The sequence below is a fragment of the Corvus cornix genome, chromosome 5, assembly GCF_000738735.6.
Source record: "Corvus cornix cornix isolate S_Up_H32 chromosome 5, ASM73873v5, whole genome shotgun sequence".
NCBI classification, from domain to species: Eukaryota; Metazoa; Chordata; class Aves; order Passeriformes; family Corvidae; genus Corvus; species Corvus cornix.
In genome coordinates this window covers 10372599-10399967 of record NC_046335.1, presented here as the reverse complement: position 1 = coordinate 10399967, position 27369 = coordinate 10372599, and the positions used below count along the sequence as shown (strand labels likewise).

The 27369-nt window shown below is 43.8% G+C and overlaps 1 protein-coding gene across 2 annotated transcripts in view; it reads left to right on the top strand.

Moving 5' to 3' along the window:
• The window catches only part of RCOR1 (REST corepressor 1), an 81400-nt gene that overhangs the window by 43167 nt on the left and 10864 nt on the right, over positions 1-27369 (top strand). For both annotated transcript variants that reach the window (XM_039552472.1, XM_039552473.1), the window contains 4 exons: positions 14235-14287; positions 18326-18487; positions 21044-21162; positions 24743-24821. In XM_039552472.1, the coding sequence (XP_039408406.1) occupies positions 14235-14287; positions 18326-18487; positions 21044-21162; positions 24743-24821 (413 nt within the window). The remainder of the gene's footprint in view (positions 1-14234; positions 14288-18325; positions 18488-21043; positions 21163-24742; positions 24822-27369) is intronic.

Here is a 27369-nt window from a genome sequence, read left to right as displayed (position 1 = left end):
TTCTCTGTTCCTATGGCTGGGGCTCAGCGTAAAGATGGAAGTAGTGCAGCACATGTTAGCTCTTCCTTAGAGTGAGCTGTAGCTCTTGTGAGCAGGAGAGTTCTGTGCAAAGAGTGGAACTTGAGCAACCCACCCTTGTTAAAGGGGAATCTGTGCTAAAAAACACTGAGCAGATCTGTGACAATGCTCAGTGCGCCTGGTGGGTTTGACAGAGGGATGGCCAAACTGTTGGGATGTTGTGGGAGGGTCTCCTGTAAGCTGCTGAAGTGAATCCTGGAAAGACCAGTGTGTCAGCCAAGACCTGGTAAATATCTTCATACCTGATGCTCCAGGCTCACACAATTAGTTAAAAGCTTGTTTGGGTCTCATGCATCCTGTGTGTTGAAGAAATGTTTTAATCACACTGGAGAAACCTTTTACCTGGATGTCATGAAGTGATGGATGTAATAGAGAAGATGAAAACAAAAGTATGTGTTGGCACATTGCTGATTTTTTTTATCCTGTGCCTTGTTAACCATTAATCCTGGATACAAACCACTTACTGCATTGCCCGTATTAATACCAAAGTTGAATGCTGCCAGCGTGGTTCAGCCGACTTCTGTCTTTGAGGGGTCACTTGCATAGCAGTGCCACCATAGCAGTCACAAAGCCCAAAACTAGGAGTTTGTCCTGTCTCTTTTGAAGAAGAAAGAAAGAAAGAAATGTCACTGTGCAGTAACTGAACATTTGGACTTAAAATAACTGTGCTCCCCTTCTAGTTCTGCTCCAAATACCCTGTGCTGTGGCTGGGGTCACACCTCTCACAGAGAACTTGCTCTCGAAGTGAGACTCCCGAGAGGCTCTGTGGACTTGGTGCCATGGAGAGCAGCTGTTCTGGCTGTGCTGGGACTCTGTCACAGAGGGTGGGGAACGACATGGGAGGAAGAATGATGCCTTGAGCAAGGTGACATTGAGGAGCAGGAACAGATAGGTGGAAGACAGGCATCTGCTCTCTTGGAGTGGCACGTGGTGAAGGAGGAGGGGAAATAGTGAAAAATGCATTGTAATGATGCTGTGGAAACCCTGCACAGAATCGAGCTGGGCCAGCATGAAGCTATTAATAAAACAGCAGTGTCTCTCTCTGTGCCAAGTGCGCCAGTGAGTGGAACCAAAAAAATGACTTTGGGTTGGTTTAGAAATGAGCAAGTGTTGGCATGCAGCAGCTGCCCAGGAGCAAGGCATGTACACCGGACGAGAGGGTAGGATGTGATTATTGATTTTATGCATCTGCAGTTCAAAGGTGAACTACAAGAAGGAAAGATGTATTGTTTTGGTAGTGTTAAGCTCTGCTTTGAAAGTATTTTTTCTTCTCTCTTCCTGACAGAATATGTGTGCTGCTAGATGGGAGTTTTGTTTTCTCACTGATATCTTGGTGGATATCTCCAGTGGATTTACAGTTTATGGGGTGTCACTGAGCAGGCACACACTATTCCTAATACCCGTGGGACACTGGATCATGGATGGCAGCTGGATCTTCTGGTCTTGCAGTGCTGCTTCTGTTTGACCTGATGGTTGACTGGTGTTGCCAACTTCGACGTTCACCAGTCCCTTCCTCTTTTGAGGCTGCTGCTGGCTCCCTGCATTAAATTATGCCTGCCTTGGTGCACATGGAGGGAATTCAGATATCCTCCTTCCTTCTGTGGAGGGGAAATAGAAAGACCCAGGAGACATGGGGACAGAGAAATTCCAGAATTAGGTGAAACAGCTGAGTGCTCCAACACCCTCCTAATGTGCTTGGCCAAACCCTCTGGCTGTGGGGAAAGGGAGCAGTCCCTAAATGTGCTGCAAAACCTGATGCTGGGAAGGCAGTAATGTGCCAGCTGAGGCTCTGATGGAGGAAGAAGTGCTGGTTGCTATGGTTACTAAAGATATTAACCCTGTGGTGTTTGAATGGGCAAGGTTTAGTTAACTGTGCCACAGGCTGGGTAACTGTTCGGGAGCATGTGGTGCTCCACCCTAAGAAGTTACGAGTTGGCATTCAGGATTTCAAAAGCCCATGTCCCAACCACGTTTTGAAGTATGCCCTGGTCCTTAGTGTGTTAGCAGCCTTCTTAGGGTGCGAGTGAGTTTTGGTAGCTCTTTTCAGTCTTCTGTTGTGATGGTGAATACCAAAATTTCTGAGGGCAGGTTGCAGGTTTAAGTGGCCAGAGTCTGTCTCCAGCTTTAGTTCATGGACTCTGGATTACTCTTCAGATTTTCTTCTAAAGGGAATGTTGAGCAAGCTTGGAAATATGTTTTTTCTCTTTTCTAATTTAAAATGACTATCAGAATAAAGGAAATGAAAATGTCTTCTAAGGTAACTGCATGTGTCTGATCATGATTTGTGTGGCTGGTCTCTGTTTTCAGTGTGTAGCTGAGCCATAGCTGTTTTAAGAAGAGCTTCTGTTTGGACACAGCCTTTCCCCCTTGGCTTACTTATTTTGTCCTGTGAATTCTGTGGACATTCTACTCCATCACTATCGTCATTAGCTCTCATTTTCCATGGGGTATAGAGTGCCCTAGCACTAAATAAATGTGGGCAGAAAACCACAAATGGGAGAGTGTAGACTGGGGAAAGCATTGATCTTAAAATCTCCCTTTTAGAAAATAAAGCCCCTATTTAACAGGATGCATTTAAAATGGAAGGGAATATTGCTTCAGAGGTACTTGAGAGTCATGTCCTCCCCAGCACACAGGCACCCTTCCTCAGGCAGCAGCAGTGAGGCAGAGGATGTAGTCTGGTATGTACTCAGCATCAGAAAAGCTGCTTTTTAAGTCCCTTCTCTCCATCATGCCCTAAGCAGGATCCTTGAAACCGTTGAAATTGTGGTTTTATTTTGAGTCGCCTCTCCCCTTCATCCCCTATCATGACCTGGTTTATGACTCCACAAAAGGTTGTGTTGATACTCAGTAAGAGTGCAGCCACCTTAGCCAGGGATGGGAGAGTAGGAGCTGCTTAGGATTTGCTATCAGAGAGAAAAAAGTATTGTTGAACTCTTAGGTGAGCTTATACTTGGGGATTTTTGTTGGCTGGCTAAGTGCTTTGGGAGGTTGTGAAGGAAGGAGCATATATATTGTGCTTCTCCTGTTTGGGATTTTTCTGCTTGTTTGTGTCCAAGGTTTTACTTGTTGAGGCATTGGTTTCCTTTTTTTTGGAGTAGTAGAAGTATGAGTTCTAGAAAAAGAGCTGCTAAGTCTCTAAGGGGTGGACTTCAGGAGTTGTGATTGTCTCCTGAAGGTAGGTGCTGACCTTTTGTTGCTCAAGTGAGGATAACAAAAAAATCCAAACTTAGGTTTGTGCTGTTTGTGTATGCTCCTTACCTAGAAATACGGGTTTGTTGTCTGTCCTAGTGACAGCACAAAGGATTAAATGTAAAAGCAGAATTTGGTTTATGTTTATCCCTAATCCAAATTTCATACTATGCAGCAAACCTGGCAGCTGTGAAGCTTGGATGTAAATACAGTAGCTGGAGAATGCAACTCCATGAATTCAGAAGTGAAAGAATTAGTGTTTAATTTAAGATTCTGCTTGAATTTATCTGTAGAAATAATAGTCACGGCCACTTTTCCCAGCAGCTGCAGTTGCTGCACTTCAGAAAATGCTCAAAAGACAAAGGTGAAGGCGTGCAATTTGTCATTTTAGCTAAGGCGACTTCCGATGCTTATAGTAGCAATATTGTGAATAGCAAAAAGAAGATAACCAGCGTTCAAAGGCTATGGGTGTATCCCTGAAATGGCTGAGTTGCCTCAAACTTAGCTGCAGTTTCCCCTTTGTTTGTCATCTGCTGTTCTAGTTGCTGTTGCAACGCTGTGTGGAAATCTCAGAGCAGTTCTTTCATCATTATTGCTGCAGGTTGATATTTCTGGATCCTGAATGCATATTTAAATTAAGATGAATTTTTAACCCTTTCACAGTAGTGGAGTCAGGAAAGCAATTTAATTTGAGGGAACTAGGGTGTGTATTTGGATGGATTTTAACAAAGATACACTGGATTGTGGTGTTGTGTTTCGTTTTGTTGTTTGGTTTGGGTTTTTTTTTTTCCAAAGCCTACAAACGAAAAAAAGCCTGAAGAAGAAGAGAATGTGTTAGAGAGTATCCAGGAAAAGGATGTCTTATCTAAGGTAGCTGTGTTATCCTGGAGGAATTTTTGCTGCTGTGCTGGGAGGGGAGAGGTAGTCACCAGTTTCTTCATGTGCCTTGTTCTCTCCTGCCACCTGTTTGTTCCTCCTTTTCACTGCAGTGTGATCCAGGCCTTCTCTGAGTGCGTCAAGATGACCCACTTTGAAAATGCCGACTTGCCACTACTGTGGGATTGAACTGGTGCTGGCGTTCGGAAGAAGCTTTTTTCCTAAGAGGAGTTTAGATACAGGATGATGTGGATGTAATGGAGTGATGATAGCTGTGTTAAGAGTTACCCTGGCAGTGAGCCTTGATCTGAAATACGTTTGGGAGCAGCTTTAGCCAGCCTGATCAGCACTGCACGAGTTGTAGGACCTGTATGACGAGAACTAGGAGGCTGCAGCTGCTTCATGCTGCTTGGCCCAGCCCTGGGACGGGCTGAGTGTTCCCCAGTCTTGCTGGGAATGGTAGGCTTAAGGCATTTCAGAGGACTAGGTTGTTTTTTCTGGTCTCTTGTCTCTTAATGGTAGTTGAGATTAAAAAATAAGAAGGGTCAGGGAACTGAGGTTAACTTTCTGTGTTCTTTTTTAAAAATTTTTTTCATTAGAGCAAAGTTATTCAGCACGTACATATTTATAGGTTTGTGATAGAAGCTGTGCATAGGCAGGGAGGAGCTCTTGTGGGAGATGCCTCCACTGAGGAATGCTTGAGGAGGTCATAGCCATAACAGCTTGTTACGATGAGTTCATATGCTACCTTTACAGACCTGCTAGTTCAGGAGGCAAAGCAGCTAGGCTTTCTCCAGGATGTGTGCCAGAGCTTCCCTCATCATTATGTGTTTGCTGTGGCATTATTTGCTCTAATTAGGAACCACTCCTACTACTTAATTTTCCTGTACTCTTACTTTTGCCCTCTATGTTAAGTTACTTCCCTGTTCATGTGCTTCTTGTGCAAATTCATATTATGGTAGGGTTGCAGTGAATTTTCTAGCACTACAAGGATTAGTGGTAATACATAACTTCGCAGGAAGGACTGGGTTTCTAACTCCTGGCTAAAAGCCATGACTACCTACCACTGATATTCCAGGGTCTATTTAGTAACATCGGTTTATCATAGGCTTTTCCACAGAGTCTCTTGAAGGCTGAGAGCCTGTATGTAGTCTATGTTTCAGCATGTGCTCTAAGAATCTGTAACTTGATTTTTTTCTAAATCAACTTAATTTGACAGGTATGTTAATTCCTTAATATCTGTCAACATAACACTAATGCTTTAGTTTAGAGGCTACTGTAAGGATGATGTTATCCAAGACCTGGCTGTGGAACCTTGCTGTCTTTCTTCATGGACTTCTTGGAGAGGTCAGGCACGTCTTTTCACCTCTTCTTCTTCTAAGCCTACAGGAAGTAAATAAGTGCAAGAATAGATGCTCTGAGTGTTAGTGTCTCCCAAAGGCCGACCTGTCTGTAGTGGGGTGATCAGCATCTGCTGAGGGCAGCAGCTGTGTGACTCAGACTTGCCTCTTTCCTCCTGCTGACTGCTGTCTTGCCCAATGCTTCCTTTTCTGCTCAAGTGACATCCCTCAAGGAGGTTTGCTTTTGTGTCAAATGTAAAGAGAGTCAGCGTGGCTTCTCCTTTCTTGTCACAGGCCTTATTATCAGTAACAATAATAATGAGCTGTAATTTAACCTGGTGGTTATTCTGTTCCCGCACACCCCTTGTGTGTGTGCCCTCATGCTGCACAAGGACCCTGTGTTGCGGGGAAGTGGAGTTGCACATGCTGTTTAGGAAGCCTGGCTCTCATACAGGGCTTTCATTAGTCTGCATTCCTACAACAACAGAGAATATAATAGTTCTGGTTTTTAGGAGCTTTCAGAACCATTTTGAGGTTGGAAAATGGACCTTGTGGAAGGTTTCACCCTCTTTTGAGTGTTTTCAGTCTGGATATTCCTTGGTGGCTTCTGAAGCTGGTTGGCAGCAGGCTACTTGGTGAAGCTTTGTGGTATTCTCACTGACTGTTTTGCAGACCAAGAATTTCAATGTATAAAGCATGATGTGGATGAAGAGTTGAGAATGGTCCTAGGCAGGGTACTGAAGCCTTGTATTGGACAAGGCTTCTGACTCCATGGTCTCCCGTACTGATTCTGTCATTAGTGTGTGTCAAAATGGGTTTTGTTGTTTTTTTCAAATTAGCAGGTATGGCTTTTGGAAAGCATTCACAGGATCAGGCATTCTCAAGGATTGAGAATGATAATTTCCGTATGAAAGTCTGTGCAAAGGCAGTTTCTTCTAACACAAGTTAGCATCCCCTGCACTGAACAATGTGATGAATTTTTTAAAAAAAATAATCTACTTCTTGTCGCAACTGTATTGATAATGTTGCTACTTGAGTTACTTGGGTGTGTTGCTGCCTGTAGTTGAAGTGTATAATCCAAGGCTGTAACCTCCCAGTAGAGTAAACTCAAGTCATGGTTTGACAGAAGAATAAATCTGGCTTTAGGGCTTCTTGGACTGAATTGAGATGAATAATGCAAAGAGCTGTTTTGTCATAAATTCATTTTGTTGTTTAGGTGTTTGCTGTGTGCATTTGTCCTGTCTGTAACTTCTCATTCTGTTGTGGAAGGCCATACATGGGAATGAGTGTTTTCTCCCTGCCGGAAGCTAATGTGTGCTGGGTTTGTGTTCTCACATGGGCTTTCAACCCAATATCAGTTGCTCTGATAATTACATTTAATACGGTTCAGTGTCTGTGTCTGATTTAGGATCAGGCTTGCAGTGCTAAATGATAGCCATGCTCAGATTCCATATGGTCACAGTTTACGTCCCCGGGTGATCCCATTTGGTTCTCCCTGTTCTGTGCTAGGTCCCATAGACAGTATTTCCTATTTGCTACTGCGCTGTCAGATCTCTCTCATCCTTTTCTGTAGTACATCCAGGAACATCTGGGTTTGTGGTACTCAGGGCTCTGTAGATATTCAAACCTGTGCCATCCCTCCAGTGAAGTGGTGTTTAGTGCTATGACAGGCAAATTTCTGACTGAAGGTTGAATGTGATGGATGTATAAAAAGCAGTCTTTCTTCCCAGAGGATCCTCTGTGGATGTCCTTACCATGGGCGTCCACATGGCCTTTCTGAAGGAGAACAGCAGCATCAGAGAGCATCAGCCGTCTGGCTTTCCTTATGGTAATCCTCATTAACACACTGCCCCATGTATATACACAGTGTCTTGAGACTTTTCATGGTGTGATGGTGTCAGCTGAGGGTGCAACTTCAGGGATGAACATATGTTGGTAAAGGCTTTAAAAGTTACAAGTATACTAGCAAAACGCCTTTCCTGGTAGAGAGTTTAATATAGTTTTGGCAAGCCACAAAATCTGTGCTAATTTGTCAGTACACCAGTGGCTGTAGTGCAGCTTTCTAGCTGGTAGAGCAAAATCTAAAGGCAGGTGAGTGGGGTCTTTAACCATCACTGAGGTTTCAACTTTGAGCTTGTCCTTAGATGCAGGCCATGCAAAGAGCAGTATTAAAAATAATAAAAAAGGAGGTAGGAAATATGGTGTTTCTTTTTAGTTTATTAGTGTGCACTGCTTGGGGACTGACTGCCTCTGTGTGACAAAAGAAGCTTTTGGTAGGTATTAGGGCTTTTAAAGGGATAAATCTCCCAGCAGTGGGGCACTCCATTTTATTCTTTGATTTATTCTCTCTGAGGCTGCAGTTTCTGTGCTCCAGTTGTGGTTCTCTGAACAACTTTTTCCTCACCAGTGCAAGTTTACGTAGACCTGTTCCTACCCACCTGCTCATCCCTGTCACTGTGCTGTGCTGGGGCAAGGAATGAGTCGCGCTTTTGGCTTGAGCCAGTCTCATTCCTCCCTGAAACTAGGAGGGCTTATCTCTTCTCAGGCTTGTGTAACCTCACAACAAAGGGATTTTTATATGGTACACAACAGTATAAAAAGTACAAAACTGTTTGAGTAGCTTTCTGCTTTGGTGGTGGTCAGCTGATCAGTGCCTTGAATGTCTCCAGAGCTGGTACAGGACAAGGGGGCAACCTGTGTGGGTAGGGCTGGTGATGGGAGGGTCCAGGACTGCCCCTCCTAGGAGGTCAGAGCTTCTCCATACTTTCAGCCACCATTCAGTGCTTGTATGCCTTTAACTGCTGCTTGGCTGAGGAAACTGGTGTGCTGGGGGAGAGTTTTTGGATGGAACAGTTTGCCAGTCTGGTTCCCTGGGATTCCAGGCAAGTGCTTGTGCTCACAAGTGGAAAGAGGTGGATGGAAGATAGGGGTGCTTAGTCTGGTCCTGCTGCCATAGGAGACTTTTAATGCAGTGGCACCCTATGGTCCTTGGTATGTTGACAAGAGATGATACACAAGTAAATCTGAGCAACAGGGAGGTAAGTGGGTGGGAGGTTGGTAGATACTGTGGTATCCTATGACTCAAGTTATCGTGCCCTGCTGCAACATATTTTCTCTTGCTCTTATTCAAGTAAGCTTCTCCAGGTAAGGTGATTTGTCTTTTGCATTGCAATTGCATCCAGACTTTATCCTCACCTGCTGCAGCTGCAATGGAGTTGAAGCCTAAATCCTCTTGTGCCTTCAGTTGCTTGAAGTGGTTTTTAAGTAGCCTTTGTGTCTGTGTAACTAGCACTCTCTGTTCCTAGAAATGGTGTTAAAGGAGGCTGTGTGCCTGCCCAGGTGGGTCAGCACAGGACACAAAACACGTCTGTGCTTTGTCTCCTGCTCTTCTCCTGCCTGTTACACGCATCACATCTTATCAAGAAGAGGAAATAGCTTTTCCAAGGCGTAAGAACCTTTTGAGTAGAAACATAGGATAATTAAGGTTAGAAAGACCTCTAAGATGAGGTGAGATTTATTTTCTTTTAAGTGCTTTTGTTCAGGATCTTTGCCTGCTTCCCCCACTTCCAGTTGTAGCTAACTTTAGGGAGACAATTGAGCAGACTCGTGTGCTTTTGGCAGCTTCCTCTCCCGAGCTGGGACCACGAGGTGGCAGGAGTGTTCCACCGTTGCCGTCAGGGCAGCAGGACAGCAATGCAGCTGCTCATTTTTATAGGTGAGGCGAAAACTGTGCTCGGTTGTTTGCATACCATAATTGTGTTTTGAAATTTGGAAAAGTTTCACGTGTATGTGTCTACATGTCCTTATTTTCTTTATATAGTATTGATTTATTTTGGGTCTTGACTGTCTTCTTTTTATTTATTTATTTATTTATTTATTTTTTGTTCCTATTCTCAGGGGAGATGGAGGGGAGGGAAAGATGTATAGCAACATCCAGAATTCCTTGCAGGTTCCAGCATTGATCAAACCCTGTGAAGCACATTACCGAGGCTGTGAAGGATGCTGCTTTTGTCCTCATTTCACCCTGTTCTGTCAGGGTATTGCATCACATAATATGCAAAGTGTTCAGAACTCCTGCAGTACCCTAGTAATAGGGGTGAACTGAGGTTGCAGCAACAGCTCTACCTCTGCATTCCTGTTGCTTTCTATAGGCTTTAGCACACTTGCTCATGCTGCAAACCTGCCTTGGGGTCACTGAGTTTGCTGAACACAATGTGATCTTTGTGGGGTCATTGAGAAGCAATTTGGGTGGGGGGGAGTAATTCTCCAGAAGGACCCACTCAGAGAGACTGTAATGTGACCAAATGGTGATGAGTGGAGTCATTATTTTCAGGCATTTGTCTTTTCAGAGTTCTCCCACCCTCCTGAAATGAATGCTCATGTTTTACATCTCAATTCACTGTTCAAGGATGCAGGACTGAAAATCAGCAATGCAGTTGTTTGCTCTTGTTCCTCCTTCCCTTTGTCAGGCAGGAGGGTCCCCTTTTCTTTTGCCTGTAGTGAGGAATTTTTGCTGAGAGGTGGTTAGCAAAAGGCAAGTCTTTATGAGAAAGATGGCTGGGAACAAGAACACAGAATTCAGGGGGTTAAGGGCACCATTTTGGTCAAACTTCCCTCTCTAGAGGGCTGGGGTGTGAAAGCATCTTTTGTGCTTTCTTTGCCACTCCCTTCCATTTCCCTTATCTCTTTGGCTGTGTTAGTTAGTGCTACACCCAGGGTCCTTCAGTCATCTCTTATTCAGGGGATGTGTTTTAGCATCTGAGCACCCTGTGCCCCTCTTTGCTGGTGACAGTGTATTTGTGAGGCTCTGTTCCTTTGCATCCCTACCTTTTGTGCTGCTCCTGGCTTCCTGAGCATGACTGGCTGTAGGAAGGGGCTCTTTGGGCCAGTGCTCACTCCATTTTGGGTGTGGGGTGGACAGGGGATCCTGCTCACCCCCATGCAGCTAAAAAGCATGCAAGAGAAGAAATGTAGCCAAGTAGGTGAAGAAATACCAGTTTATGGTTCTCTTCTCTGTCCCTCCCCCCATCTGGTTTCTACTAGCAACAAGAGCCTTCACAGGAGCAATGCATCTCCTGTGTCACACAACTGTCTCTATTCAAGTATCATTGTATTTTTGTCCTGGTCTGTGTTGAAATATCTTTCTGATGTAGGGAAATGAGTTGGATGGGAGGGGAGGATACTCTTACCTACCCTGTTTGGGGAAAAGTTATTCTGGTAGAAAGAGTGCTTGGTGGTGTATTTTATGCTGGGGGAAATGAGCTGGGATTGCTCTGCTGCTCTTGCTTGTTCTCTTCTGGAAAGCAGCTCAGAGCTGTGCTGGCAAGCTGTCTCTTCTGGTGTAAGCAGTGCTCTGCCCCAGGCTCCTCTGGCTCTGAACTGTGATGTCTAAACAGATTGCTGGGTTACACGCCGATCGTGACTGAATGCCACTGAAATGCAGTGAGCAGAATTTCACGTGCCTGCTGCCCTGTGCTTGCTAGAGATGTGGAGGGAAGGCAGAGATGGAAGAGGACACTTCTTTATCTGGTGTGGCATGTAAAGCATTAAGCTTGTGGCAATTCCAGGCTCTACTGGTATGGGAGACTAAAGGGATCCTGTGACTCAGCTTGTGCCATGCTCTTCCTTCCTTACTTCATATGGAGGGGGATGGTAAAGAGCAATCGGAAGGATTGCTCAGGGGACTGTCATACCTCTCAGATGGTGCATGCATCAAAGCGAGTGAGCTCATAATTAGCCAAGAAATGACGAGCAGAAGGGGCTAGATTGGCAGTAAGCAGGCAGGAAACAAGCCAAGAGGAGAGTACGGTGGTGTACTCCTTGTCTGTCCTTCACTCACAAATGCTCTTTTAGTGTGTAGTAGTATTGCTGTGTGCTCGTGGTCAGGTTACTGCCTCATTGCCTTTTTCTTATTTTTCTTTTCTGTTCCTCCACTGTAACAATGAGGTATAATACTGTGGTGTTACAGAACTTAACGTGACAGGAAAAGCATCTTGCTTACTTTCATGGTGTCTAGTCACTCATGATCTACTGTTTGTCTCAGTGGTGTATTGACTTGTTGAAGAGAAGTCCTACTGCTGTGTGGAGATCTTGCTAGTATTCTTGCTTAGTTAGGAGAGAAAATGCTGTAATGATTTTTTTGGGGAGCAAGTATGTTTTCATTACTTAACAGCATCAGGCTTAAGAAAGATAATATGCTGGAAAGGAGAACGACCTCATCTCATCTCTGTATATTAAAGGATAAGGTGCTGAAGTCAAATGAAGAACTGTATATCTTTCCACAGTGAAAGCAAGGTAGTTAATGCAGTAGTACTTAGCATTCAGGAGCTTAATTCAGCCTTGGACTTGGGAGAATTCAGCTCCTTTCCCTCCTCCTTCCTTCACGTCCTCCTTAGACAAAATATATAACACTGCATGTGCAATACCTGTTTTTAAGGAAGCAGAGAACTGAACTACAGGGAAGTGCTGCATGTAGGGTTTCCTGGCAGCCTTTTTTTTTTTTTTTTTGATGTGGTTTTATAACCATCTATAACTCTGGAAGCACCTGAATTTTTTCTTCTGCCCACATCTTACTGATGTTTCCTGTCCTGTTTGGCATGTGGAGGGGGGAAGGATGTATGTATATGAGGCAGTTCCCCTCTCTGTCCCAGTTTACTCTGTGTGTCTCTTCTGGATCACGTTCTCTGCTTGGGATGTGGTTTTACAAGCTGGGTTTTTTTTTTTCCCTGTGGCAAAGCTGATTTTCGAGGTAATAGGCATTGGTAACCCTCAGGATGTTCTTTCAGTGAATGCAGCAAATTCAGCCCAGGAAGTTGGTCATTGTCCCAAGCACCTCCACTGCCTTGGCAACTATTTTGTTTCCTTTGTGCAAGAAAAGGTTGTTTGCAAGAACGGATGGTTTTCATCCCAGTTCAGCATGGTTCTTAGAAACAATTGGTTGACTTGGAGAGACAGATGTGTTTGTGGTGCACCAGTGCAAATTAATGGTTGTGTCTAGGCCTTTTTCTAGCAGGCTAATAAAACTTTTACTGAATGGATCTAGAACATGGAGCAATGAACAGGTTTGTCAGCCTGTTGGGAGTCACCATTGTGTGCAAGTGGGTGCTTGGAAGGACAAGAACCTCATGGAATGTCCTTGATAATGTGGAACTATGCCTGTGTTTACAGCATGCTCTTCTCCTGCCACAACATGTGGCTGTATTAATATTCTCATGGACTTTCGCATGGCACTTAACAAGGCCCTCTTTCCTAACAGCTTTTTGTGAAAATTAACACAAAATTTTTGTGCTTTTCCTTTCCAAATGAAGGTCTGGCATTGCTATTACATGTCATATTGGCTAGTCTAAAGATGGGATGTCTACTTTAAGTACCTAGATCTAAATTCTTATTATTAATGACAAGTTGAAAGTAAGAGGCTGGTGCTTTCCTGCTGTGTGTTTTCTGATTTATCCTTTCTGTTTTCCCAGTACATTTTGAGTTCATAGCTTAGTTTCTAGGCTGAAGGGATAATTGAGGACTGTCCCAGCTTGAAGAACCAGCTTTAAGAATGCCATACTATTCCATAAGAGCGTTTATAAAGGCAAAAAATATGGGAGAAGCACATTTGAGAGCTGAAGTTAATCATGAGGCCCAGACTGGGAAATGTGGCTTCCTTAGCTGCAGAGTTCACAGAACCATTTCCTTCCGGAGGTGCTGCGCATGCTCTCCATAAGTCTGGTGCTCAGTAGTGGAATTTGCTTTCATCCCTCTGTATCTGTAGGAGAGGAAGGGGGAATGATTTTTGAGTTCATTGCTATGTGACTCATTGTGAAGTCCAAATTTTGTAGGATGAGAACTTTGGCTGTGTGTATCTGTTGTAGGTCGGGGACACTTAGGTCAGGTTGTCATACAGACAACCAGTGCTTCTGGCATCTTCCACTTCCAGGGGAAGGAGGAGTTTCACCTTTTAGATTATTTTTTTGTTTGTTTTCAAGGGTGTTATTGTCATTACAGTGTGATTAATAATGACCAGGCATAAGGGCACAGACTTCAGAACACCACCACTAGTACTGACTTTGATCCATTCCTCACAAATGGGTGCTGTTGGACATGTGAGCTTGGTCACTCTGAGTGAAAGACGTTTGGGTTTAGTCCCATCTGTACAAAGTGTAAGTCCTCAGGGCATGTTCTCATTGTAAAGATTGAAAGCTCATGGGGCATAATAATACAGGAGGGGGTGGGGTTTGATCCAAGATAAAAACTGCTGAGACCTAAGAATTGAAAAATTTACCAGGATATCTGCAGTGGTTGTGCAACACTGGGATTCTGGCAGTATTGGAAGATATGGGTTGTGTCTGGGGATGTTTTTCCTTAAGAAAACAACTACTTTGGGGGTATTAAAAAAAAACCACCAACAACCAACCAATAAAAAAACCACACCAAAATGAACACACACCGCAAAAAGCAGCTGATACAGTCATGTTTACAGTTTTGATGAACAAGTTCTGAAATACTATAGGCTGTGTTTCAGAAGTACTGGAACTGGATTGGATATCATGCATCATTTAGGCTGTTAAGGAAAATATGTCGTTTGTCTGGTGACTTGTTTTTTTTCTTTTGTTTCCTTCTTTTCCTGAATTGTTGGAAACAGCAGCTGTTGATGAGTTGTCTCTGGAGGGCTAAAGTCAGAGCTGCAGATCTGGGTTTTTGACTGGGAAGGGGAAGGGAATATGTGATGAGATGCACTTACACCTTCTCTTTGTTTTTCAGTGGATGAATATATTGCCATTGCTAAAGAGAAGCATGGATACAATATGGAGCAGGTAACAACCCTTTGAATATTTTAAAATATTTTTCAGCATGTATTTGAACATGACTTCAAGTGACTGCCTAGAACTGCTTCTTTCTTTCTGTAACTTCTGTGTTTTCTCCTCTACTACTTATCCCAAAACTGACTGTTCCTAATAGTAGCCTGTGCTCTGTGGATACGGAGTTCACCCCTAGTTTTACATCAAGAGTCAGAAGAAAAAAAACAAAACCATTATAATTTCTAATGGAGTCTGGCCACTAGTATTATGCTTCCTCTGGTGACTGCTTCTTGAGCACTTTCAGAACCCTTAAACAATGTTAAAAAGATTGGCTTATCTTTGGACAGCTGCCTGATTGCATTGCAGTTTCCAGCTGACTGCTCTGTCTCTGCTTCATGGATGTCTTGGCAGTTATTAATGAGCTATTGAACCATCATGTGCTTTTCTGAGGCAAACCGATACCCAGAGTTATTTACCTTAAAACTGTGCTGCAAATCATTTTGCGTTTCATAGATGAGCACCTTGTCTGTCAGTGCAGTAACAGGGGATGACTTTGCCAGCTGCCACTGACCTTAGCCAGTACTTGTAACCTAGGGATGGAAATCCTGGTCTGAAGAACAGACCTCTCCTTTATTCCCTGTGGTCTAGGATTGTGTACTAATCTTTCCTGTGTTAACTGACAATGATTTCAGAACTTGCTGGGGAGATGATTAGATCTGTGCCTGGGAAACTTTTCTGAATTCTGTGGAGTTTCCTCATGAACTAATACTTGCCTGGAAAGGGAAGGCAGGGAATCTCATGACTTAGTGTTTTGGCAAATCACAAACTGTCTCTACAAAGAGATTCTACAAAAACTTGAAAGTTTATTAAATTGTTCAGACAGAGGCTGTGAGCATAGAAACAAATTATTGGGATGGGCAAGGGCTTCTATGTACATGATTCTGCTGTCATCCTTGAGTCAGACTTTGAGTAGTTGATACTCATGCTCAGAAAGACTTCTTACTGATCAGACAAGAACACTGAAGTTGAGATAGCCAGCAAAATTTCCAGCAAAACCAGGAATGATCTGATTTGATAATTGTTTCTAAGAGTGGAAAACAGCAATAAAAGGAACGTCAAAGCATCAAAAGGCTGTGAACTTAAAATGAAAATAAAGATGACTCTATTCAGCTGATATTGGTATACTCTAGTGTTGGATATCGTGGGTAACATTTGCCAAGAGAGATGGTCTCGGAATAGTAGGAAAGGGTTTCATTATTTTAGTGGAGAAGTGTTGTTTGGAAAGTATAGAATGATACAGAAGACTGATCAAAATGAAGCTTGCCATCTTTAAAAAAACCCGCCTATTTTTTGTGGTTTGAAAAACTTAAAATCAGCTAACAGAGATTTGCATTCATTTTAACGTTGAAAATATGGACCTCCCACTCATTCCTTGAAGTCTTTTTCTCCATTTTTTCTTTCCCCTTCTGTGTACAGAAGTTGCATGACTTGCCACATCAGAGTGTAAAGTGGCTGAGCAGCTTGTAAAAGTCTCCCTACTCCTAAAAATTTTCTTATTCCTTCTGTAGCACTCTCACATAATACTCTGGAGTTAAACAGGTTTCCCAGGTCCTTTGGGATTTCCTAGAGAGCTGCGCTAGGCATTTTCAGGAAATAACTGGAGAGGATCTATCTTGTTTTCTCTGGAAGGCACGCATTCATTTTGTATTACAGGGACAAGTGTCAAGGCTTTCAAATCAGGATGATTTGTTGTGTCACCAAGGGAAACTCTGTCTTCAGCAGGTATCATCAGAGTTGCTGTTGGCTGGGTAACTGGACAAGCTGATACAGACTCCCTGGAAGGCAGTAAAAGCTCACTTCAGCAATTGGCCACCATCTCTGGGCTTTGCTGGCCATGGCAGCCCTCTCCCACATGCACATTCCCCTGACAGCCGGTCACTTTGCTCCGCTGTCCAGGTGGCTTGGCTAACAGTTATCATACAGAGATTGCCTTTTTTCCAGCTGTGCCCACAGCCCAAACCCTCTCTTTGCAGGCTGAGACGTGTGAGTCTGCTGCAGGGAGTGGGAGCTGCTGGCAGGGTGCTGGGGCATGTGCTCACTGGTGCTCCTCTGCCCGGCGGTGTTCCCGTCGAGCTGCCCTTTCTGTGCCAGCACGGCTCCCATCCCTGTCCTTTCATTCCCCTTGCCCGTGGCTTAGTGCCCTGTTGTTGGCTCTACTCCTGGTAGATGATGGCTGGAGGCTCAGGGCTGTGCTGTGGGAGTCCCTGCAGCCTGGTCAGCTCCAGGGCAGCAAAGGGCAGGCTCTCTGCAGGCCAGTGAGCTCCGGCAGGGCAGACACTTCAGCTGGTGGTGCAAACAGCTGTGGATGGTTGTGCTGAGCTGTAGCAGTCACAGACTTTTGGAAGCACCACAGTAAGTCATGCTGTGACCTGGGCTTTCCTGCCAGCCTTTGTCAGACACCCTGGGACAAAGGAGCCTGGGAAAGCCCTGTGCTCACCTGTGTGTGAGTGCAGAGTTCTTCCAGGGGAGCACAGGCAGGGATGGAAGAGGAATACTGATCTCCTGATAAACAGGCCTGTAAGGAAAACCTTTTTGTTTGTCTCTTGCTTTATGTAAGCAGCTCTCCCCTCAGTCCTCACTAACGCCTCAGTGCTACCCTGTCCTCCCAAAATGTCTCGCTCCTTGTTTATCCTCTCCTTCCTCATAGGGATATCAGGTAGAGCTCATATCTGAAGCTGAAGGAGGATGTCAGGGGAGAGAAAACTCAGTCCTTCATGACTGCAAAATAGTTTCTTTGACCCCATCCTTGCCAGAATGGCTGTGTGGCTCCTGTGACATCTCGAGTGCCTGTGCTGCAACCAAGACTACTACTTGTTTTGCACAGTGGCAAAAGGGAGGAGAAGGTGTCCTGGCAGCGCTGAGATCTTGTCCAGTAGGGTCTGGGAAAGATCTTGGATAACACCAACACTTACATGCATACTCTCTGGAGAATCTCAGGGGCATGAGATCCTGTAAAGGAACTGCCTTTTTGTATAGCAAAGCATAATGGGGAAACCCCGGTTTTGGAGGGATTTTGTAACGCTGGGTGGCCAGAGCGAAACTACTAGATGAGGGTAACTATGGCTGTGAAACCTGAGCTGAGTTTGCATATGATGAGCATGTTACTCTTACATTTTACTCAGCATGTTAGGGATTGTTTTCACTTCACAGCAATTGTGAAAGGCTGGTTTTTAGCTCTGCAGAGTCAGGCCTTCCCAAAATGACTCGCAGTGGTTGCTGGCATGCCAGAGGTGGTGATGTGTCATAACACACAGGGGCTGTGGACCCCTGGGAGACGGGGGCTGTGCATGAGTGTCTCGGAGACAACAGGAGGAGAATGGTTTGCAGGTGGTGAAATGCAGCACAGGCACTTTGTCTTTGGAACTGAGAACCAGAGACTGCAACAGCAAAATGAGGCCTCTCTCAAGGGAATAAAAGAGCAGCCCCCAGAATGAGTGAGATTTATTCCTCCTTTGGGCCAGGGACTTTTTAGCAGCAAGTCAAGGTGGTGCATGTTCTCTGCCTTTCCTTCTTCTAGTTCTTCTTTCATTCTTTTCCCCTTCCCCCTCAGAAAGAACCCCCTAAACAACTATAAAAACCCCCAGTCAACTAAATCATCCCAATTTCCAGGAAATGGAGTCCAGCACTGGAAAGAAGCTGCCTCTTGTCCAGTTTTTTGTAGGTAGACTCCCCAAGCCTTTGCTCAGCTTATCTGTGCATACCATGATCAGTAAAGCCGGAGTAATTTCTTAAGTTTCTTCTTCCACCTTTCTGTTGCTAGTCTTTTGTTACATGACTACCTGTGTGGTTTTGATAAACGTCGGGCTGGTCTTCACAGCCTAGGTGGGTGGCAGATTCCAGGTTTCTTGCACTCAGAAAAGCATCTGATGTAGCTGAGAATTAAAATTGTGTCTAATGTGTTGCCTAAGAAAAATGTTGTAGCTCTCCCTTTCCATTTTCCAGTAATGTTTCTTTTGATTACAGTTTTCACCTTGGTGTCTGTATTATTTCTAGGCTCTTGGGATGCTGTTTTGGCACAAGCACAACATTGAGAAGTCTTTGGCAGATCTGCCAAACTTTACTCCATTCCCAGATGAGTGGACGGTGGAAGACAAGGTCCTGTTTGAACAGGCCTTCAGTTTCCACGGGAAAACCTTTCACAGGATCCAGCAGATGGTAAGTGGTGTTGCAGGAGTGGAAAAGCAGAACAGACCGTCATCTTCAGTGCAGTTTGTGCTAAGTGTGTGTCTAATGCTTTTGGGAGAGAACAGGCCAAAGGGGATGTTAGAGGAAAAATGCTACCATGAATAGAAAGAAACAATGTTATTCCCAGAGTCTCTATAGAAGTATTTTCCTGAAGTGCTTTACTGGTTCAGGATAAACTTTGACTGTGATTTTTGTTTTGGTTGGAAATTACAGTTTTCAGTCCCCTGTGTGCTATGGTAGTGTTTGTCTCAGCTGGAGTTCAGGCATGGTCTGTACACACATGCCCACACGTATGCAGTAAAGATCATCTTTGTGCAAAGTTGATTTCCTTTCTTACAGCCTGATTTTTAGGAATTAATTTTACTTAATGACAAAGTCTGTGCTTAATGTGATTTGGGACTGTCAGTGGATGCTGTGATAGATGTTTATACATCATTGCAAGTATTCAGTCCTTTGCTTTTGGTTGGTAATGATACTGTTTTAAACATATGATTGAAAACTTCAAGGGTAGGTTTCTGCCTGAAAGTGCTGGGGAGTGTGCAATTTTCTTTTGAAAGAGGGAGAGGATAGGATGTAAAAATTTTTTGTTAATTGTATCTTGAGAGTGTCTTTAAGGGTTCATCAACTGGGTGGGAACTAGACTTTGTTATTTGTTCTCCTTCAGTAAAGTAGCCTCTTGAGTGTTCCAGCAGGACCCAGTTCCACTGGCTCTGACCCTTTGAAGTGAGCCTAGGCTGTTGCCATCTGTTCAGCCTCTTTAAAGCACATGTGACGCAGGTCTGTGTTGGTTATCCAGCTGAAAAGCGAAAGGTGACTTGCCTTCTAAGGATGAAGGTCCCTTTTCAGAAGGGTGGCAGAAAGAGGCCTGTTTTTGTCATGCCTTCCTTGATGTTCCTTGTCCTGCACTGATGTTCATTTCCAAATGTTCTTGGAGTCCTAGGGTCTCCCACTCCCTTGGATCCAGGTGATGGAACTCTTCAAGAGTGTAGCTTCTTTTCTTTATTCCTCTGTTCTTATATAGGGGGGGGAAATAGGGCAGGAGAATGTCCTGGGGAAAAAAGAGAACATAAAGCCCATCCTGTTGGTGGGTTAACTGCCAAAGCAAGAAATTCTCAATTTGGTTTATGTGCAGAAGCATGGTGCTCTGTCCCTGAGTGAACTGCATTCCAGTACAGGGATGCCAAGCTCGTGCACTGTTCCCTAGGTAATGATATTTTTTTACTGTTGCTCCCAGGAAAGCGATTGTGCATGAAAGGAATTAAATGGCACGAAGCTTTGTGTTTAGCAGGGGACAGGAATCAATGGCTCAGGAGCATGTTAGTTGTTAGTTTATAGATGCTGCCCCATTAGCACCCGTGCAGATTGGAACTGAGGGGAGAAATCTCCAAAGCCAGAGAATGAAAGGCGAGTTACATTATTTACCGGAGCTGGTTCTGATATTTTGGCACTCTTAGCAGGGGTTTATAGCCAAGTGGCTGTTTGTCATGAACAGCCTTGTCCCTGAGTTTGTTCTGTGGAACTCTTTTTAATTTCAGAACACCAGCCTCTTGCATGGCTGTTGGCATCACAACATTGACTTAGTACCTGTGCTTTGTCAGCACCAATGGATTTCTGCCTGTGTGCAGCTGTGGGCCAGAGTGGGACTGCTGGTGTGATCTGTTATTAGAACCTAAAGTCAGTCTGCAGTTTGAGAACCAGGCTTGTCTCGAGTGAAGACCTAAACTGCAGTGTCTAATTGAAAGAGATCTGGCTCTTGCTCAGTCTTGTTTTCCTCCCTACCTGCTCTGCCCTCCAAATTGAATCAGACACTTAAATAAACATTCATCAGAAAAGGCTGGACTTTAACCTTTTAGAAGTCCTGTGTAAGAGCATCCATGTAGAGTACCTCAAAAGTAGAGAATTAGTCTTAATGTAGTTTTATGCTTTTTGGAGGCAGACTTTTCTTTCATTGCTCCAGGGTAATGCCATTAGTGTAAGAGGACAAAAAAAAATATTTCTGTTTTCCTGTACCCTCAGTTCACCATACAGTAACGTTTCACCTTTTGAAAACATCCTTTGTTGAGACCTTTGTCATGTGAATGGTGTGAATAAACCTATTTAACAAACGTCAAAGGTATGCTTGGGGTGATTGCAATTCAGCAGTTTCTGTGATTGTTTACATGTGTCTGTGTTGGCTTTTAGGTTTGTTTCGGCTTTTAAACTGTTATCTCAGTTTCAAGGCCTCATTTCAGATTTGCTCTTGCTGTGTTTCCCCTATGCTGGAGGGAACCAGCTACTCGACTGGTGAGTGGAAGCTTGCTGAGATGCTCTTTAGAGATCTTGATGTCCTAAATAGTAGTCACTAACCTGAAACACTCCCCCATAGATCATTTTTGGAAAGGTTGTAGAACTGCCTTGCTTGAGCCTTTGAGAGAATCCGATGTAAAGAGGTCAGATGTTCCTTGGAAAAACCAGACCAATTTTATGTGAACTTCTGGGGGATACTTTACATACAAACATATAAAAGGATACATGTTTAATTTACAGCTTCCTGACAAATCAATAGCCAGCCTGGTGAAATTTTACTACTCCTGGAAGAAGACAAGGACTAAAACTAGTGTGATGGACCGTCATGCTCGTAAACAAAAAAGGGAACGTGAGGAAAGGTAGGTTTGCAAGCAGAAGGGCTGTGTATTGCCACACACTGATTTCTTCAGTCTATCCCAGAAATTCCTGTTAGCTTGTAAGAAACTAGATGTAGGATTTTCCCCAAAATGTTTCCTGGTACCACACCTTTCCCCACCCCTCTTCCCTGCTGTGCATGTTTTGCTTTGCTTAAAGCCAAAAGGCAGTTGGCAGTTAGCTGTGCTCCGTTTTTTGACACTGCAATTCCTGATTGCCCTGTAGTGCACTGGTTACAGTCCCACCATTCTAGAACTTTTTCTCTGATACCGCTTGAGGGTTGGGAAATTGAAATTAAAGCTGTTTACAATCTGATTGGCACTGTTGTCAGCAGAGCCAGAGAAGCTGATAAGCAGGACAGTAAAAGGAATTAATGAAAGAGCTGAAATCTGCCTTTATTTCCTCCATGTGATGCTCAGCAGAGTGAGAATGTGCACCTGATACAGGAAACAAGCTCCAGTGCAGGACCCCTCTCAGCCTGTGTCTGTACACGCACAGACCCTTCCTCTCCTGCCCCTTGGAAAACTGTGACCAGCATAAGGCTGCCAGGCCAAGCTCTGTTCTCTGAGAAGGATGAAGTTAAGGCTCTGATTTTGAGTGACTGAGAAGAGGGTAGCTGTCATGGTTGAGCATAGTTTGGGTTTTTAGTTAAAGAGGGCTCTATCAGCCACAGAAGTGATTCTTTTGCAAAGAGGTGCTTACAGCTTCCTCTAGACCCGACAGAACCAATCAACTGGCTAGTTTGAATACTGGCAACTTTTTAAAGCCACTTGAGAAGCTTGACACGCCTCTGTGATCCACATTTAAGAATGAACAAACCACTACAGTAGCACAGGGGAACAGCCAGAGCTGTTCCAGGGAATGCTGGGTGCTTTGGGATTTGGGTGAGGCTGGTGGTGTTCAGGAGGTCATTAGCTACTGAGCTTTACCAGATGAGCTTGACTCATGCTTTTTCTGCAAGCTCACCCTCCTGGATACCCATGCAAGCCCTTGAAGGTAGGTCAGCCAGTGGCCTTGTGCGTATTGCTGTATCTTTACAGTTACTGCCACTTGGTGACTTCACCTAGTTCTGGAGCTGAAAAAGCCTCAGAAATGCCGAGGTTTCAGGTGACTGTAAGGAAAACAATCCCTCTGAACAACAGCAACTCCGTCTGCTTGATGCAGGTGCCTTCTCAAGCTGCTCTAAAATGCAGTTAATGTCTTTGCAGACCAAACTTGAGGTGTGCCAGCCTTTGCAAGACTTGTGACATAATTGGGCAAAATTCTGCAAAAGTCTTTGCCCTCAGAGGAGGTGTTGCATTTTCCAGTTGGATGTTTGCTGGCTCCACTGCATATGACCAAGTCTTGTTGGGGAAGGGGAAAGAAATGTGTTTCTAGGGTTGAGCTGTGCTACACCAATGACTCACTCAACCTCTCCCATCTCTCCATTAGGTCAGCAATACTTGCTTAACAGGCAGGGCCAGGGAGAATACTGCCAGCCAACTTTGTCCAGTATTTGGTTGGCTTTCTTTGACCCGAGTCTCTTTTTCCATTCTGTTCTTTTCTCTTCTCTGCAAAGACTTGTCTGGTTTTCTGCTCCCCATCCTGGTGGTTGGGTTTTTTTTGTTTTAGTTTTCCAGTTTTCTTACTAATTTATTAGGGGAGGGGAAATATTTTATATGCAGTATGTGTTTGTCTTGTACTATGTAGTTTAGGGTCTTTTAATACTGCCTCTCTATTTTTGTTCTGTGCTCACAAATGAAATTACTCCAATTGAGAAATACACCTCTCAGTACCTATGCCTGTTTGCTGGGAAAAGTAGCACCTCAGACCATCTGGTGAAGGGGAAAGAACTGAATGGGCTGCCATGTGCTGTAATTTTGTAACCTTTGAGGAAGGCAGCTGGATTGGAAATGCTTAACTTGATTTACATCTGCTGCGAGCTAAGCACCAGGCCATCAGCTTGATGTTTGATTTCTTCCCCTCCGTTATGTAAAAACAGTCAAACCCCTACACCCCCAAGGGATTTGTCAGCGCTGCATGCTGGGTGAGTTTAGGGTCCCTGGATTTTCAGGTTGTACTGTGCCAGTCGGTGTTGGCAGAACTTCAGAAGTGTTCTTTGGTTATAGCAATCAGTGTCTACAACTGCAGAAATGAAGGGGTGGGCTTTAATCTAGCTCATGTCTAGGGAACTTGCTAGAATACAAGAGCAAACTGTCAGCATAGCAAAGACTGTTGTGAAAAGGCTGAAATCTGAACCCAGGTGAGAACGCAAGGAAGTTCTTTTGGAGATGGGGTTGAGAGGAGGCAATCTGAGGTATCTCACTCAAGTACCTCTATATCCCTTTTGTGGCTAGGCAGGGAAATTCCCCAACCCCTCAGATTGTCACTAATACAACTCCCAGTGCATTCAGGTTTTCAGCAGCTGTTCTAAGTTGTATGTGAGGGGCTTTGTGTGTACAGCTCTGGGAGGGGATGCCTGGGAATTGATTCCCTGGAATCATCATTACCCAGACTAAGTCTTGTGAATTAGCTGGTGAGCCAGGTGGCTTGGGAGAGCAGAAGTGGCTTGTACAAGTGACTGCTCTTGTGGAAAAGGATGGCAGCCTGTTCCTGCTTAGGATGTGGCTGCAGCAGGGAGGTGGCCACGTGAGTGCTACAGCCAAGCTCACCAGCACATGCTGTGCCTGCTATTCCCTGCTCCCTGTGCGCACAGCCCTGCCCTGCACTGGAGCTGTGACATGCCTGCACCAGTTGATGCTCCTCAGCCTAGGCTATGAAGTTTGACATGACAAAATAGGTTTATTTTTTTGATTTAAAAAAAAAAGCTTTGATTACATCAGCTTATTTCTTCTGTTTCTGGGCATCGTTTCAAATGGTGCAATTAACTTTGGTTGTGTACAGTACAAAAATGCTAAATGATGAAAATGCATTTGATTTAATGTCTGATTAAAATTCCACTGAAGCCAGACTGGACAGGTGTGCCAAGGTCACTTTCAATATGGCCCCAATTTTATGCCTATTATTACTCTGTAACTGATAACATCTTTTTCTTTTCCAGGGGAGAATGAAATGTGAGGCTGTCACTGAAAAAAAAAAAAAGAAAAACCTAATGTTTTTTGTGCTTGTTTTTGAGGGAGTTCATCTTGTGCATGTCTGTTTTGCTAAATATTAAGTAGTTGTATGAAATCTGTTTTTTAGCTACTTAATGTATTTATTTCTTTCTGTCTCAGTTTGCCTGAAGTAAAAAAGCTAAGTGTCCCGTGTTCTTCAAAAGATAACTTGTGGAATTAATTTCATGTCTCTTGCCTCCATCTGTGTAGATTTATTTTACCTAAGTACACTGCTGAGAAGTGTTCCTGTATGTACTATCTTCAGAATTAAGAATTTATTGACTTAAACCAAAACCAAATAAAATCAACAGCAAAAAAACCCACCAACCCCCCAAAAACCCCACATCCTGGGAATAAAACTAACGAAAGCTGTTGGGCTTGCTATGGCATTCATGCATTTGTTTTAGCATGTTATTTATAGAAAAAGAGAGCCTCACAAACTAATACAGTACTGTTTGCTTTTGTCTTCCAGTGAGGATGAAATGGAGGAAGCAAATGGAAATAACCCTATTGACATTGAAGTTGAACAAAACAAGGAGAGCAAAAAGGAGGTATAATTCTTTTTCTTACTTCTGTAAAAATGAAAATGTTTACTTACTAGTTACTTCATGTAGAAGCTGCAGTATCTAATTTTCTTTTTGTGCTTTGTATAGTTGTCATACAAGAAAAGAAGAATTGTCTTCAGAATTATTCTTAGATCAAGACAAGTATAGATAACTAAGTTATTTATCTATTATTATCTATTATATCTCCATTATGGATAGAGCTGGGAAAATTTAAGACTTTACATCCCATGATAATATACTGTGTGATTGTTTCCAGTCTCTTTTATCTTCTTTTTGGCTGTGTTAGCTTAAACCACCACCCTTAGTGGTTTACATCAACCCAACTGCATGGAGATGGAGTAGAAGCACATTCCCCTGTGGAGATGGCTTGGTGGAGGGGAAATACATCCTTTTGTTCTAGGTAGACCAACAAGTGTGTTTATGTACACGTTAGGCTCTAAGGTATATTCCTGATGTATTGAAATCCCCATCAATAGTTGTCATTTCAGTAGCACCAGGACTGCAGCTATATTTGTGAAAAGTAAAGGAGAAAGTTTTTGTGACCAGTTAATTTTGTCTGGCAGAGTGGCCTTAACCTGTTGTTATGTCAGCTCAAAATGTAGTACTTGCATCTCACTTCAAATACTTCATTTTCAGTGGGCATAGAGTTCTGGATGAAAATAGTCACACAAATACAACAGTTTTGAAAACCTAGCCTACAGGAAAGCATGTACTTCATCTTCATGTATATAACCTGCAGGTTACCTGTTACTAAATAAAAACAACTCGTTCAGCAGCGTGGGTTGTATGTGTGAGTGAGTTACAGGAAAATGCTTAAGGCCGTCTCTCCTTGAAGTTAGCTCCCTTTCCTGTTTTTTTCTAGCCTGATTCCTTTCCCACAGTCATTCTATTTCATTTCTTAATTTTTTAAAAAGATCATATTTAGGGAAAACCTACTAGAAATATTTAAAAACATGATCCCACACAGTCAAAAAAAAGTCCCAGAGCAACAGTTTTGTCAGTCACTGTCAGTGAGATTAATGTCTCCAACAAATAGTTTTGAATGGAAATAACTGAAAAATCACAACATTCCCATCTGCTCTTCTCCCACGTTGAGAGTGCTCTAGAATTTCCAGGAAAGTTTAGCTGTTGTTTCCACTGAAGGAACCAGCACCCTTAATGTCTTCCTAGGGGCAGAGTGGATGAGAAGCCATTTGTATTAATCATTACAAGAAACTGAGTTCTCAGAAGCGTCAGCAGGAAGCTCCCAGACAGGAAGGATTCTCACTTGGCTAAGTTGCAGCTGTGTACTGCAGCTCTGTAGTGTTTTGTAAATAATACTGTTGTCTCATTCTCCATCATTTTAATAAATTTACAGTTCAGACTTTTCTGTAAGCTCTTCAAAAGCTTGCCTCTGTAAAAGAGCTCCCTTCAACCCCTTTTATTACTTCTTCTTCCCAACCAATGCTGACATGTTCTGAATTTGCTGCAGAAGCGGGAAAGGTAGTTCTTCACCAACTTGGCTGCATCTCTTGTAAGGCCAAACCAGATCAAATGTCTGGTTTGGACAGTTACCATCAAGACATTTTTGCAGAAAATCTTAGTGTGGGAGGAGGCTTTGTGCCCTCCTTGTCATGCTGGTACAGGCCATGGCCCTCCAACCAATATGAAACTCATGGAACATATGCAGTCTGGCTGTGTATGCCATGGCAGACAGCCTTGTGGGGACTCTGTTGGACGGGGATTGTGCTGGAGGGCAAAATGAAGCTGACAGCCTTCATAGCCTGTTGAGAGTTCAGCTGGGGTTGTTCAGTCTGGAGAGGAGGAGACTCAGGGGAGACCTTTATCACTCTCTACAACTACCTGAAAGGAGGTTGTAGAAGGTGGGAGTTGGTCTCTTCTCCCAGGCAATCAGTGACAGAATGAGAGGAAATGTCCTCAAGGGGAGGTTCAGGTTGGACATCAGGAAGAATTTTTTCACTGAAAGAGTAGTTAAGCACTGGAATGGGCTGCCCGGAGACACAGTAGAGTCACCATCCCTGGAGGTGTTCAAGAAACAAACAGCTGGACGTGGAAGTTAGTGCTGTGGTTCAGTTGACAAGGTAGTGTTTGGTCAAAGGTTGGACTCCATGATCTTGGAGGTCTTCTCCAACCTTAATGATTCAGTGATTCTGATTTTACAGTACCTGAACTCAGGGCTTATTGAAATGCCGAGAGAGAGAGAGAGAGAGAGAGAGCAGGTAACCAGGAGGGGATAAGATCGTTCTTGATCATTAGGTTTAAGGATGTGGTCAGATGTACAGGGGCTATTGTGTGCCAGCAGCCCAGTACTCTTACTGTAAAGAACCTCCCTGTCTCAAACCTGCAGAGATGGTTTCTTTCAGCTGTGAAACCTGCTGATTGCTATCTGACTTGCCCAGTAACACTGGGATTTCTCAGAGTATCTGAAATCTCTCATCTGTTTCTTCTTTTGGGGATCATTGGAGGGGGAATCTTCATTTCTCATTTTCTTCTTTACTTTCAGTGTTAGTGCAGCTGTTCGGGTTTCCTCACA